The sequence below is a fragment of the Typopeltis vanoorti genome, chromosome 21, assembly GCF_054136105.1.
Source record: "Typopeltis vanoorti isolate ZY-2024b chromosome 21, IOZ_Tvanoo_1.0, whole genome shotgun sequence".
Lineage (NCBI taxonomy): Eukaryota > Metazoa > Arthropoda > Arachnida > Uropygi > Thelyphonidae > Typopeltis > Typopeltis vanoorti.
The window spans coordinates 62,848,295-62,864,859 of NC_143569.1; the positions used below are offsets into that span (position 1 = coordinate 62,848,295).

Genomic DNA, 16,565 nt, shown 5'->3' on the forward strand with positions numbered 1-16,565 from the left:
TATATATATATATATGACAGAATGATCATTGACTCGGTTAACATACATAGTTTTATGAAAAAAATTGAATGACTAGAACCGAGATTTATTTAAAAAGGTTTTAATATAAACATACTACTAGTTTCGGCCTGTAACAGCCTTCTTCAGGTGACATTATAAAAGAAAAAACAGTAAACATTGAGGGTTAAAAGACTATGAATAACATAGACAGCCTTTATACATAATTAGCATGAAAACGTTGTAGTTGTATTTGAAGCTGTTCTTTCATTTGTTGCATTGTTGGGAGAGTGAGTGCTTGCTGCATCACGTGAACGCCAGTACATGATTACAGCTGAATAACTATCTGGGAGGTTGTAGCTTAAGTTGTTATTTAGATGAACAGCATTGAAGATGATTTCTCTCGATTCCACAATTTTTCTCTCTATTTCGTCACTGCAACGGAAGATGCTTGTAGATTTTTCCCAGGAGACTTTGTGACTTTGGTTATCATCATTAGGATTAGCCGAGAAGAGGACATTACTTAATAATGCACTTGCTCACTGTCTCTTGTAAGTAATGTCTCTCATGTGTTCTTCCATACGCATTTCAACAGATTTGTCTGTCTGCCCGAAATAAGGAATATCGCAGTCACATAATATTTTATATACGCCAGGGTATTTGAGTTGATGATGACAAGGTTTTGGGTGGCTAATTAAGGAACGGATCTTTGGAAGTGGAGTGAACAAGGTTCTGATATTGTATTTTTTCAGAACTTTTGCTAATTTATGTGAAACAGTACTTATGTAAGGAATAGATATATTGCTTTTGAATCTATTTGCTTCTTCTGAGTTCATAGTCTTTTACCCCTCAATGTTTACTGTTTTTTTTTTTTTTCTTTTATAATGTCACCTGAAGAAGGCTGTTACAGGCCGAAACTAGTAGTGTGTTTATATTAAAACCTTTTTAAATAAATCTCGGTTCTAGTCATTCAATTTTTTTCATAAAACTATATATATATATATATATATATATATATATATATATATTAATTAGTTTTAACAATTTTACGAATTTTAACACGTTCGGTTGAATTTTATTGCTGCCTTGGGAAAATGAACTCACACACACATCTAATTAATAACAATAGTTTTTAGTTAGATACTGTGTTTGCCCATGCAACATATGATTTTGTTTCAGTCTATACAGCATATTTTCTGTATGAGGGGACATGTGATTCATTAATTAGTGTGTTTTTATCCCAGTTGTCTCTAATTGCATTATTTGTTGAGAAATATATTACACAGACTCCTCACACCTTATTCACTGACATAATAAAAGTACTTGATTTTATTGCCTCTGCAGTATAGTGGCTGTTAGGGAGGGCGTGTTGTTTACCACTACAAGCGAGTTACTATCTCCGCACATGAACTTGTTTAAACTTTTTTTTTCATGTGCGAAGTATATGCGAAACTTTTATTGGTAACAGAAAACTAGCTAAGATGACAGTGATAATATAAAACGAGTTTCGATATGTATATAAAGTCAATATCAACAGTCCCTGATTACGAACGCGTGATGAAAGGGACAGGAACATTTGGAGCTTCCCTGGAGATCATTCGAACTAAATACAATTAACCACTGCTTTGAAATGAAACATATGAATAAGCAATATTTACTAATATTCATTAAGAGCCGAAATACGCAGGAAGCAAAGTTTGTGAACCAACACCAATGTGTGAATTTTTCCATTAAAATATAAAAAATAACAAAAAAGAAATAATAAAAGTTAAATACGTTTCTTTTAAAATAAAATAATCTACTTAGTCTTAAGACATTTTAAATTTGTTTTCATTATTTCACGGCCCCCCCTCAACAAAACCTACGGCCCCCAAGGGGGCCGCGGCCCACAGTTTGGGAAGCGCTGTTCTAGTCAATGCCTTCACATTCAATGCTGGAACTTCACATTCAATGTATCGACTGACGAATGATAGTTTTTACATATTATCTTTTGTACTATCCTACAGTCATGTTCAGCAGGAGTGGTGGGTTGTCTACTGTATGTAACACTTGCAGTTGACTCCCTGTGCTTGCATCTCAGTATGGTATCACTAATTGCTGATCTGGGAAGGCCCAATTTGTCAATAATTAGCCAGGCAGTAATACTGCAACATGGTATCCTATCATAACACCTCTTTCAAACTCCACGAGCTCTCTTCTTGCAGCCATTTCTCCCAGATACAGTTGTACTGCTTGGGAGCATCATATTCCTCCAATTTATACTGGCTACAAGCATGAGTCATTAAATTGCACAATGCACCTTGCCCGTGGGTGTGTCCATTGAATTCTTTCTAAGTAGTGTGTTTACTGTTCACAGCTACTAATTTCTGGATTAATTATTTAATTGGTATCTAGGCCAGGCCAACATAGATATACGTCTTTCTCATAATTTTATAAACTTCTCACAGTGATTTTCCAAGTTTAACATAAAATTTTATTTTTACAAACATTATCATTATGATTCACAATAAGACCATATATAAAATAGCGCTGTAATTATGTTGAAAGTTTATTTTTCACTTGGTTAGAGTATAATAAATTTGGTTTAATCCTTTATCCAAGTGTGAGCAAACAAAGTTTGCACCTGAAAGTATCTTCAGGACTGGGGTAAGGTGGTACAACACCAGGGCAACTCGTTGCAAAGGTGTAGCAGGCCACCAACAGTCCTGTCTCGGTATCACCCATAATGCAAAACACATCTCCTTGCGGATATGTTTAATGTTATGCATTAAGGGAAGGGCCACTACCCAGACTAGTTTCGACCTTTATTGAGGTCTCTTCAGTGGGAGCCAGGCCCAAGCTGAGATACCAGGCAGAAGCATTCGCAGGGCATCTCTACCTATAGGAGTTGCCATATGGTGTGCCACCCTTTTTTAATAAATTACTCTGGATTTAGAGAAAGATGTTGAAAGTTTATTTTTCACTTGGTTAGAGTATAATAAATTTGGTTTAATCCTTTATCCAAGTGTGAGCAAACAAAGTTTGTGCCTGAAAGTATCTTTAGGACTGAGGTAAGGTGGTACAACACCAGGGCAACTCGTTGCAAAGGTGTAGCAAGCCACCAACACTCCTGGCTCAGTATCTCCCATAATGCAAAACACATCTCCTTGCGGATATGTCTAATGTTATGCATTAAGGCAAGGGCCACTACCCAGACTAGTTTCGACCTTTATTGAGGTCTCTTCAGTGGGAGCCAGGCCCAAGCTGAGATACCAGGCAGAAGCATTCGCAGGTCATCTCTACCTAGCTGTAATTACATGTTTTTTTCTTGAAGTACTGCCAAGTGCTCAGCTTATCAGATAAAAAGTTATTTTTATATTTACTAGATGATAAAAAATAGACCTTTGTGAAAAAATATAAAAATACAAAGAATGCTGTTAATAGCATAATTAACAATATAGTAGTAACTTACAGATTTTTTAACTGCTGCTCCTTTTCTTCTTTTATTTTATTTTGCAATTCTTCAACTTTTTCTTTAAGTTCCTTATTTTTTGATTCTAAACTGTAAATTGAATAATTTTTAAGAATTAAAAAATGTACCTTAAACATAAAATAATGCATAATGAGTAATATGGAATATTTGAATTGCAATGATTAAAATAAAGAATTAAAAAATAAAACTGATGAAAAAAGACACATTTACTGACAATCAATATTTGAGGCCAGAGTCATCCCTGAAAAAATATGGTTGATAAGTCTCAATGACCTTTTCTGATTTCTTGCTGTTTTTCAATCATAGTGCAAAAGTAATGGTGGTAGAAGATTGTGTTTGGTATGATACAAAGGGAGAGATGATATAGATTTTAAAAAACAATATACATTCAGCTCTGTGGACTACAATGTCAAGATAAGTGTTTAATGATTAAGTTCAAGGTGTGGCACTTTCAGATTTTCATTAGAGTATAATGAAATCTAAAATAATCTCTCACTATGAGCAGTTGGTTTCAAGAAAAACTACTCACGCAAAGACTACTCACGCATATACACACACACACAGAAAATGTCAAATTTGTTAATGAGTAAGTAATGTTGAGAGACCATTTGATTATGAAATGAAATCTCATTACTGCATGCATGTTTAATAACACTTGACAGCATCAAAAATTAATAATTTCACAGAAGACTTTTACTAACTCACTATAACATCATACATTGCTTAAAGACATGTAGTGGCACTATAAATAAATAAATACTCTGTACAGTAGAGTTACTAATTTATTTGATCCTTGATCAATCTGCAGAGCTAACATCATTAATAGCATGTTATCATTAATAACATCATTAATTTCCTTTGTACCAAGCCTTGATAAGACCTCATCTCGACTGCTGTGCCCAGATTTGGTCACCTAGGTTTCTTCTTGATGGGGAGGAGGTTGAGAGGATCCAGAGGCGAGTGACCAAGATGATTCTATGGATTGAACCTTATGAGAACAGGTTGAAGATTTGTGGGTTGCAGAAATTGGTTGATAGGCAGAAAAGAGGAGATATGATTGAGACATTCAAATTGCTAAAGGGTTTCTATAGGATTAATTCAGAGGATATTTTTGAGAATAGGACTGGTGGTGGGAGAACTAGGAGACACCTATGGAAGCTGGGCAAGAATGTGGTAAGCAGGGGTGTTACAACTGGGTTCTTTACTTTTAGAGTGGTAAACAAGTGGAATAAGCTGCCAGAGCCTGTTGTGGGTGCTATGACGGTGAGTGAGTTCAAGGCAAGGTATGATAGATACTGTGAAAATGCCAAATAGGTGTGTGGACATGATGTTTAGGGCCTTCCTCGATGAGTCTAAGGACTCCCTGGAGTCGCCCGTAGTAATAATAATAATAGCTCACAATAGGTTTTAACCTTTTATATAAAAAAAATTCAAAGTTCAAAGATCCAATATCTTCTAACTAAATCTTCTCTACACCACTGAACACAAAAAATTAGCCCCATTAACCTTATGAAAAATAACACATTTTGTTGCTTTTTTTATCTTACAAGATGAAAATAAAAAGAAGGAAGAGTTAAACATGTTATGTTATATTTATTTTCTGTGTGAATTCCACTCAAAAATAGAGGACAGCCCACAGTACTGATACACTAGTATCAGTACTGTGGGCAAGAAAGGGGTGAGATATTCTGGAAATCCTTCTCTAGAAAACAAACATGGAACTTGTTCATACCACTTCTTGCATCTGATAAGCAATGGACAATGAACCTCATCTTCCACTTGAAGATGTTTGCAAAATATTCAGCTTTGGATTCAGATCAAGAGTTGGAAAGCAGAAACAGAAATACTAACCACTTGATAACATAATCAATTCATCTTTAATGTTTATACGAAAGAAGTTTATTGCAGAAACTCTCTCTCTCCCCACTCCTTTTTTCTATATCTTAATATCCTATATCAAGTAATTGTAAACTTGACTGTTCTTGAATGAAGTCCTAATTGGCCATATTGGGGAAATTATAAGATCATGGAAGATGAATATCACAGTGATGCTCATTTATAAAGAGTGAAATTATGCCCACACACACTCCTAAATTATTGAGGACTTCATTTTGTATAATGAATGGAAATTGCTTTATCAGATGTAATATGTCTGACCTAACTTATTTAAACCATCATTGGAAAGCCAATGTAAGAACACCGGCAAAGTGACATTTGAATGTTTTATAGTTTAATAGCTCATTTAATTCGTCAGTGAACAGCAAAATTTGCTGAAAATTTGTTACTTTTTTTTTTGTAGAGATATGAAATATCTTTATAACAAAATTTAGTTATGCTTCATTTGTTTTTTATTATGACAATAAATCCAGTTGAAGTCACCTCTCACTATAATACACACCATGATAAAAAAAAAAAAAATCTGACCAAAACCCATTCCTTTGGCAAAAGGATCTACTTCACCTTAGAAACAGAACATGATAATCAAATAGCCTTTTTGGATCTACTAATTCTCTATCAACCAGAAAGCAGCTTATAATTTTCAGAAGAAGACTCAAACATGCAGAATCACACCATCATCCTAGTCAAAAAAAAACAGACCATCAAGATCTTATTACATTGTGCTTATTCTTTGGATGAACTATTGTGGAAAGAATTACCACACATTAAGTCAAATGCTTTTAAGTGATGTTTTCAAAAAATGTTCAGCAATTTTATGATCCCTGCCTCTGCTGCTCAAGAAGAAGTAACTTATTCCTCTCCCTTAGGTGCAGGAATTCAAAATACACAGCAAAAAATTTTAAAACTACTGAACAATTTTGTTGCTTTTTTTGTCCTAGCATCTCCTAAAAACAAGCTTTCTCCTTTTGGCTTTGCAGATGTTCAACAGATTACTTGTACTTGTAGCTAATCATGTTAGACAAACTGAAAGATCTGCTTTTATTCGTTGTGAAGAACATAAGTTATTCATTATTCTTATATCAAAATAAGCTTAAACAGTCAGGACTTACTGAACATGCCATCTCCACCAAGCATAGAGTTCACTAGAATAGGACAAGAATCCTTCTTAAAAGTCAATTTGTTACAGAATGTCTTTATAAAGAAACTTGTGAAAAGCTGCTCCACTGTCCTAAACTAAACTAAATAGATGTGATAGTCCAGGTTTATCTCCTTTATGGGAGACAGTACTTTTTAAATCAACTGATTTTTCCTTAACTTTTAATTTTTAATTATATATATATATATATATATATATACATATTACTTTTTTTTAGTTAGGAAAATACTGACCATTTTTTATTTTACATTCGCCACTAAGGTAGCACTTTTTAGAATTTTCTGTTATTGCTGTTTCATTTCTGTACTGAAGATGCCTATGAAACATAGTTGAAATTTTTAGAAATAAGCATCATTTTCCATTTTTTGTATTTTATTCTTAGTATGCAAACTATATCTGCAATACCTATGGAATTGCTATAGGGAGAGTGAACTGTATTTTTAGAAAAAATATACAGATAATATTTACTTTCATTACTGATACTTACTGATATGTACCCTCAAGGGAAGAGGAAGGGATACAAAATAATGTATCAGCACTATATAATTAAGTTTACATTATCACTAGATTCCTATCAACAATTTTCTTACAAATTAACCTGCTATTTGTTAGATCTCTAATACTGTCAAATCTTATATTTCAGCCTTTAAGGCACCATTAGCTGCATCAATCTATTTAAATCTTGATCTTACTCTGAATCTTTTGACTGCCATCAATGCAAATAATGTCAGTTTCCTTTCCAATATCTTCAGTTTTAATATGCTTCAACCATTGACACCATATCTTCATTTCCCATATTTTCCTCAGAACTCTCATAACTGTGGTCACCAGTCTTCAGTCAAGTGTTTTATTCCAAATCCAATTTTCAGATTTATAAGTTAAAATTGGTTTGTACACTATGTTATACAGTATATTTCCAGCCTCATTAGATGAGTGGTTAGCATATTATCTGTTTTCCAAACAATAGGCTGTGGGTTTAAGTCCTGTTATGTGTAAAGATGTTTGTGATTTTATTTAGGTGGGAGATGAATTTCACTGCCTGGCTTATTGGAGGCCTCAGGTGACTTGATAAAGTCACATGTTTGGTCTCTAGAGCAGAGTTGTCAGACAATGTAAAAAATAAATCAAATTACAAAAATAAATTATATATAATTAACAAAAACGAAAAAAACAAAACAAAAAAAACCTTAGCCTACTCACAACACAAATCTACTATAGGTTTACATAAACCTTTCATTGGTGGGAGCCACATAAAAAAATGTGTCTAGACAAAAGTATTTGGACACCTTACATGTCATTCAAATTTCGGATCCTATCACATGCAAATATTTAGGGAGTGTCTGCATAAGTTTGGTAATAAAAAGTGGGATGTGCTGCATGTTTTGCACCATACTTGATGTCAAGATGCCACCATGTTCAGCTGAACCGACAGACTTCCAACGTGGAATAGTTGGGTATCATATCAATGGTTTTTCTGTCCATGACATTTCTACCCATCTCAGTACACAAAAATTGATAGTGCTACCACAGCAGGAAAATTCCCTGGAAGGCCATGACACTCACTGACAGCAATCAACGAGCTTTGTCTCAGAATGTTCGCGCATCCCACACGTCATCAGTGGCAAACCTCGCAGTCAACCTGGAAAATGCTGCAGGGATATCTGTCCACAAAGATTTACATGCCCTAGGTTACCATGGCAGAGCTGCTGAGAACAAACCAAACATCACATTCCACTGAATGCTAAACAACGTTTAGATTGGTGTCTTTCACACCGTTCCTGGACTATACGTGATTGGAAAAGTGTTCTGTGGGGCAACAAATCATGCTTCCAAATGTTTTGCTCTGATGGAAGTGTTTGAATCTGGAGATTACCTGAGGTATGGTTCAGACAAGACTGCACTATTTAAGTTTGGTGGAGACTCAGTAATGGTATGGGTATTTCAGTGGGATGGGGCTTGGTCCATTGGTGGACTTACCCTAAACGTCTGATCGCTACCTGGATATCCTGGACAACTTCATGCTTCCAACGCTATGGAAGTACTTCGGCAGTTACCCTTGCATGTCATGGAGCATGGCAATGCTCCATGCCATACTGCACTGTGTATATCCAAGACTTGTTTCTATAAAACAACACTGAAGTGTTGGATTGGCTGACTCAGAGTACAGACCTCAACATCATCAAACATCTTTGGGACGAATTACAATACCAAATTCTCTCTAGACCACAGCAGCTAGAATCAGCAATGGAGTAACTTTGCACTAGGAATGGAAGAATATTCCTATTGCAACGTATCAGAAATTGGTTGAAAGCATACCATAAAGGGTAGTGGGTAGTTGCTGTCATTCAGGTCGAAGGGGATCCCATTTAGAATAGAAATTTAATTAAAATGCATTTTTTTTTTACTACAAGTAGGTGTCCAAATAATTTTGTCAACATAGTGTATATTACTAGTTTAGTGTGGTTATTATTAATTTAGTATTAAACTCTTTTATTCAATATTATTTATTCACCTAGCTGTCAACCATATTTATCCATCTCTGAATTTGCCATCTTCACTAAAACTGCTAAAATCACAGTCATTCACCACTCTCCAAGAAAAAATCTGGTCCTGATACCATAACTACACTCTTGCTCAATTTCCAAGGATAGCTCCTAGTTCTCTCACTGTGTCCTGTTCTGAAAAACTTCCTCTGGATTCATCTTGTAAAAACCCTTCAGTAACTTGTATGTCTCAATCATATCACCTCAACTAATTTCTGTAACCCACAAATCTTCAACCTGTCCTCATAAAATTTATTCCACAGACATGATGCCATCTTGGTCACTCACATCTGGATCCTCTCCACCTCCTCCTCATCCCCAAAACCCAAGTGACCAGATCTGTGCACAGTAGTCAAGATCTTACCGAGTCTCTATAAAGAGGTATAATAACCTGCTTGTCAGGGTATTTTTCAGTAACCAAGTAATCCAATTAGCTGCTTGCAAAGCCCAGCAAGATTACTGCTGAACTTTGCAAGATCTCAGTAGCAGTATCCAACTCAGCTGTCATTGTATTATAAAATGTGAGCAAGTTACCAGGGCATGACCTATTCTTCACAAAACCATGTTACCCCCCCCCCCCCCCCCCATTTAGTATTCCATTTCTCTCTATCTATTTCTTTATTTTGCTCTTGACCAATTTCTCCAGTACCTTTACTATGACTCCTGATATGTTGATCGTCAGTAATTTACTACATCAGTTTTCCCTGTTTGTTTTCACAGTTTCTTTTTAATGTCAATTTTCATGCCAAATTTGTTACAGCATTTATTCGGTTTTTAAATATCCTGATGACTTATTCTGTATTTATTTAAAAGTATGACATCATCTGCATAAAGTAAAGAATAAGCTATATACTTAAAATTTCAATATCACTTTTAATGCCATTTTCCTTTGTAATGTGATCTATATAAATGATGAATACAGTGTGGATAATGTGCACTCTTACTTTATGAGTACATTTACAGCTATAGAATCACATGTGTACCACAGTAAAAATTAAATTTATTATGCAGATAAATCGTCTTATATATTGTAAGACATCATCAGTGCAAGCAGTGAATAATGAGGAGGAGTTTGAATAAAGAAACAGTAGAGTGCATATGTTATACCTCTATGTATAATACAGGCATGTGTTCATAGGTTTAAACTGTTGGGATGAAAATAAATCTAAATAGACATGGTAAAAAAATAAAAATATAAGAGATTACAAATTTATTTAGTACAGTCGAGGATGATAATTTCCCACACTTTTGGAATAGTGTGGGAAATTGTCATCCTCAACTGTATTAAATAAATTAGGCATTACAACTAAGGTTAAGTTAAGGAAGTAGGACTCCAGCACTTTCTTTGTGTAACTGTTCACGTGTATATATGGATCAATGCAGTAGCTTGAAAATTTCAGTTAACAATGAAAAATTGGAAGAAGTAGAAAGATTCACCTCCTTGGGAAATGTACAGCTCAGAGATGGCCAGTCTAAACATGACATTCAGGCACACACTGCTAAAGAAACTGTTGCCTTTCACAGTTACCACCACTTTGGAAGGACCTCATCGATATCCTTGTTAACTCTGCATTACTATACAGATGTGAGAGTTGGATGTTGCTAAAGGAAGATGAGAAAAGACTATTGGCCTTCGAGATGAAGTTCTACAGAAAACTTTTGAAGATACTATACACAGCACACATAACAAACGATGAAGTTAGAAGGAAAATCACTCCATTGCTAGAACACAAGAAAATATCACTAAATTACGTTGGAAATAACTCCAGTGGCAGCCAAGTGGTTATATCAGATAGTTTACCTAAAATAGCACTAAAGGGTTTGACTTCTGGTACAAAACACCAGGGGCAACCTAGAATCACTTGGATACATAATATTAAAAAATGGACTCATTTCTCATTCTCCACTTTGTTAAGGAGATGCCATGACAGAAACACAGAGAGAGAGAGAGTATGTTAGGACTGTCACCTTTATAGTGCCCCAATGGTCTATATAGACTATGGGTGAAGAAGTATCAGCTTGGTGTTTTCCCACTGGATTCTGAAGCTGGTATTTTTGATCCCATGTTGCGCCAGGCCAGATTTGTAAATATAGTGTTGTACTACTTACCCAGTTAAGATAGTACAACACTATATTCAGTCCTGAAGATATTTTCAGGCACAAACTTTGTTTGTTCTCACTGGGATAAAGGATTAAACTAAATTTATTATAGTCTAACCTAGTGAAAAATAAACTTTCAACATCTTTCTCTAAATCCAGAGTAATTTAATAAAAAAAAAAAGGTGGCAAACCTTTTGGCAACTCCTATAGGTAAAGATGACCTCGCTTCTGCCTGGTATCTCCAACTCTGGGCCTGGCTCCCACTGAAGAGATCTAAATAAAGGTCGAAACTAGTCTGGGTAGTGGCCAATCCCTTAATGCATAACAGTATACATATCCACAAGGAGATGGGTTTTGCATTATGGGAGATACTGGGATAGGAGTGTTGGTAGCTTGCTCCACCTTTGTTATGAGTTGCCTGATGTTGTACTACTTACCCAGGTAAGATAGTACAACACTATATTCAGTCCTGAAGATATTTTCGGGCGCAAACTTTGTTTGCTCTCACTGGGATAAAGGATTAAACTAAATTTATTACAGATTTATAAAGTTTGATGAGCTGAATGTGGCCTTGATGTTCAGAGATACATTTATTGACAGATCTTCCTGCTTGTCCATAGTAAGACAAGTTGCATGAACATGGTACTTTGTATATGCCAGGTAGCATCAGTAGCAAGAGTTTATCTTTTAGAGAAGGTAGCAGGTTATGAATTTGGTTAAGTTTATAGGTAGCAGTGAGTTTATATTTTTTCATAATTCTTGTCATCCCTGTTCAGAGATACCTTTAATATATAGTATAGGAGTTTTGAAAGCTTCTTCTTGTCTGGGTTGCTGTATAGAAGCCAATTTTTTTTTTGAGTTATTCTTGGATTATAGCCATTTAGTAAGGTTGTTTGATAGTTTCCAGTTCATGTTTTAGACATTCTTTAGAAGAACAAATTTTGTATGCTCTTAATATCAGGGATTTTATGATGCCACATTTTTGAAATCAATGCTGAGCTGATGTATCATGGATATAATGACCTGTAAAAGTTGGTTTTTGGTAGACAGAAGAAAGAATCCATTTTGCTTACATTGAATGTGTGCATCTAGAAAGGAAATATCTTTCGATGATTCTTTTCCTAGTATGAGCTTTATCCAAGGATATAGAGTATTGATTTTTTTTTTTTTTTTAAATAGAAATGAGTGGAATTCTGGTGCTGTGACTCCAAAGTGCAAAGACATCATACCACACTCAAATTGTTCATTTTGAGTCAAGAGAGAAGATTCTTTCTCTGAACACCTAGAAGAGAATCGTCTTTCTCCAAATTAGATTTGCAATACTCCTTCCATAAAAAAGAGGGTACAAGTGCATTCATCAGATGTGACATTTTAGGTTAGAATGCAACATAGAATCCATTCTTTGTGATCCACTTTAGACTGGTATTTCTTCAGGATTTGTCTAACATCGTGACTTTTTCATAAGTTCTCTTTTCAAATATTCTGTAGATGTCAGTTATTTTATCAGTAATTTAGCCCATAACCTCCTCTGCAGTTCATTTTCTAGAGAACATCTCATTCTTTCTCAATCTCATGTCCTTTGGCACTAAAATGGAACAATGGAACCAAATGGGATGATCTTGTTTATTTCTGCTCATCCATTCCATCGTCTGAATGCTGTTTCCACTGTCCTTATCTGGGCTCATACTGTAATCAAATAACTTAAATAATCCTTGCAAAGATTGTTTTCATCCCACATTCTATCCAGAACCCCCCCCCCACACACACACAGACTAGCACTATTCAAGCTTGGTTCTCCAACAGGTGCGCAAAGAGCAGGCCAAGTGGCTGAAGTAAAAAATTCTAACTCAATACTTGGCCTATACTGCAGTCTATAATGTCTGTAAAAAAAGGAACCTCAACTAATTCAGGTCTACCAAATACAGTTGGCTTGCCTCCTACTCAAATGGCAATTGAACCTTTTGCTTCCTAACTAGTGCTACTGAATGAATCTTCTGCCCTTTCACCTCTCACTCATCTAGATGACATTACTGCAAAATTAAAGGTAAAATTGACCACCTAGCATCAGTCTTCAATTATTATACAGACAATGAAGCCAAATCACCTGCTACATTACCAAGAACAGATTACTGCCTTCAACTCTTGATGATTCTTCTCTCTCCTTTCCAGTTTGGCTCAAAATAACACACTTTAGAATTAACACCTGTCTTACATCATCTGTCATCCACATAACAAACATGGAAACAGGCCTATACTGAACTGAAAAAAAATGAGCCACACTCTCTCTCTCTCTCACTCCAGTCACTTTCTTATAGACATTCCATCCCCCCCCATAAGCATTTCCATGGATGCTGTTCTACCAAATGGACTGCCATCATTCTTCACTTCCACTAAACCTTCAAGCCAACTCACCTCTCATATCTCTCTCTTTCACTCTTATCCACCTGTGTTCTTCAACAGCTGCCTTTACATTTTCTTCCAAGACTATGATCTTCAGCTCTTTAAGAAACCTATCAAATTTTTTCTTTCTCCTTGACCATTTGCTCACTCACTCTCTCTCACACACAGCCTATAATGAAGAAGTGTTATGATCTCTCATGTGTGGGGATTGATATAAAAATAATAAACATAACTATTTTATTATGTTCCATTCAGCAAAGTGTGGAATTATTAATATCAGTTTGATTTATTTCAACTAAAGTATGTCAATAAAAATGATCTCGATAAATTAAAACTGGCCACAGTCACATTCTTGTGCATATTCTAAATCCCAAATTTTGTTATACTTCATTCAACAAGAGTTCAGTTATTTCAATATATAAAATTGACATTTATTTTGTTCCTTTGAGTCTATCTCTCTCTCTCTCTCTCTCTCTCTCTCTCTCTCTCTCTCTAAATGGCTCACCTTAAACAAAAAATAGAGAATGAAATCAAAATACTAAATTACAGTAAAAATCCATCAAGCCAGAATCCCAGAAAAACTCTGTATGGTCAGATGACACAAAGAACCTACTAACTGCATACACAATTTGCAAAAAATACCTAAAAATAACATTACTAATGCTAATTTCATTTGACTAGGTATGTCAATAACACTGGACGAAATACAATTTGACTGAAATTAAAATAGCAATTCTTTACTAATTTCAATGTGCTGAACACGAAAATGACAAAATCTTTCGATGTCAATCTCCTGATTGTAGCATATTGCATCATATTATATTTGCTAATCATACACAACACCCCCAGGAGCTATTGCATCACTGGCTGATGCAATGCAGGTGCATCATGACATTGCTGTCATAAGCTGATGCAACAATTAGTATAAAGTGAAGTCTTGTAGAGTAAGCAAGTGTTTATGTGACTTAACGGATCTGTAGATCCATATTTAAGGAAACATAAGGGCCATTCTCAGAAAAGTTTTGTATGTGATTCCACAATGGTGTACAGCTGATCAAGCTTTTTATGGAAACTGAAAATAGAAAGGTTTGATGAAACCCATGTAGTCACCCTAGATACTTGTCATTCTTTACTTCCAAAGTATTTTTTTGTCAGATTTGGAACAAAGGCCTATTTAACAAATTGCCACTATATAGTCTATCATCCACCCTTTGCAAATGGATTACAATTTCCTATTTAGTTGTTCATTGTTTGTCATGGTGAATAGTTTCCTTTCTGCACATTTCCTGCCAATGCCACAGTGCCCTCAAGGGTTCTGTACTTTTGGCCACACTTTCTCCTATTCATTAACAACATTCTATCAACCTCAACTCCTAACTGCAATTTTGCTGATGACAATATGCTCCATTCATCTTTTTCATTTGCTCAATCATGCACCATATATCCCAAGCTATAAGATCTCTAATCAGTATCTTAAACAATGATCTCCTTGCTTTATTACAGTGAAGCCAGGGATAAACCTTGTTAACTTTAATGCCACAAAATATAATTTACAAATCCCCCCCCCCCCCACACACACACGACAAAACTTCACCACACCTTACTTTTGATAATAAACATCCAGATCTCCACACAAGATCAGATACCTTTTTTGTGGACTGTCTTACATCCATTGACAAACACATCACATCCACTGTCCAGCTCCCTTTTCCAATCAATGCATTATTTTTCACTTGTACAACTCCTTAAGCTGTATAAATCACAATCCACCATACCTTAGAACAGTGATCTCCAAAGTGGGGTACGCGAGTCTATACGTGGGGGGCACATGAAAAAAAGTTTTATATTGATAGGAAAAAAATTAAGTAATTAATTAAAGATAAAGAATATTACTTTCTTTCATCAATTAAACATATATCTAATATAGACAAAGATGTTATAAAGATCCTGTAAACTTAAATTTGCGAGTAGTGCACATTGGCCGACCTTGCACACATAATCATCCGTGGCAAAGCTGTCATATTTTTTAAAACTAGGGAGTAAATCTCTTTCTTCTTATCATTGCCATTGTTAGTAGAGCATCCTAGTGTTGACAAGCCCAACTAGAGAAGGAAAATTGCTTAGTTATCCTGCTATCTACAGATGACACCACAGTTGTATTAATTATTTGACTATTAGTAGTAAGTTTAACGATTTTTTAGTATACAGTCATACCCCGAAGTTACGCGGTAGGTGGGACCAACAAAAAGCGCGTAAGTCGAATTCGCGTCACTCAGGTATAATTTTGCATACAAACATACAAAATATTAGTTAATTGGGACAAAGGTTTACAAAAACACCTATATTTTTTAAGAAATATAATCATAATTGTAGTTTTTCGTACATAAAAAAAAAGAAAATTATTTCGATGTCAATGGTTTCATAAAATCTAATAGATTCGCCTGATGGCATAATGTCTTTTTCTTGTTTTTTTCATAGCAAGCTAATGATTTTTTTATTTCTTACCTCGTGACTACAATTCGTTCCTCGTTAAAATCTATGTCTTCCAAAATCTGTAAACCTTTCTTTTATGATTGTTCTTACTGTAGATCAAACTTCTTTGCTAGCTCCCAATTTTCATTCCGCCTTCAAAATCCTTAATAATGTTGAGTTTTGTTTCCAAAATCAATGTTTTTCTTTTCTTGCTAGCTGTAGAAGAATCGGACTTGCTTCCTTTGGATGACATTGTTTTTTATGTGATAAAATTTTTATCAAGAACACAACATTAAACAATCGCAAGGTTTGTAGACTATAAAAATCGTGTATGAATGGAGACCGTGCAAAACACGTCAGTGCTTGTTCACAGCACGTGTGACACTGGCAAATGCGGCTGGTGCCGGAAAGATACGACTAGTGGTGAGGCGTGAAGCGGGATGGGAATACGTACATATATGAAACCGCGTAACTCTGGATTCGCGTAAGTCGGGGTATGACTGTATATTGTTTCTGTGCAATTCCA

General features: G+C 35.2%; 1 protein-coding gene across 1 annotated transcript in view; it reads right to left on the reverse strand.

Annotated features, from left to right (window-relative positions):
• The window catches only part of LOC150094915 (uncharacterized), a 112,253-nt gene that overhangs the window by 67,584 nt on the left and 28,104 nt on the right, over nt 1-16,565 (reverse strand). The window contains exon 5 of the mRNA XM_090411280.1: nt 3,449-3,538. Coding sequence (XP_090267406.1) covers nt 3,449-3,538 — 90 coding nt within the window. The remainder of the gene's footprint in view (nt 1-3,448; nt 3,539-16,565) is intronic.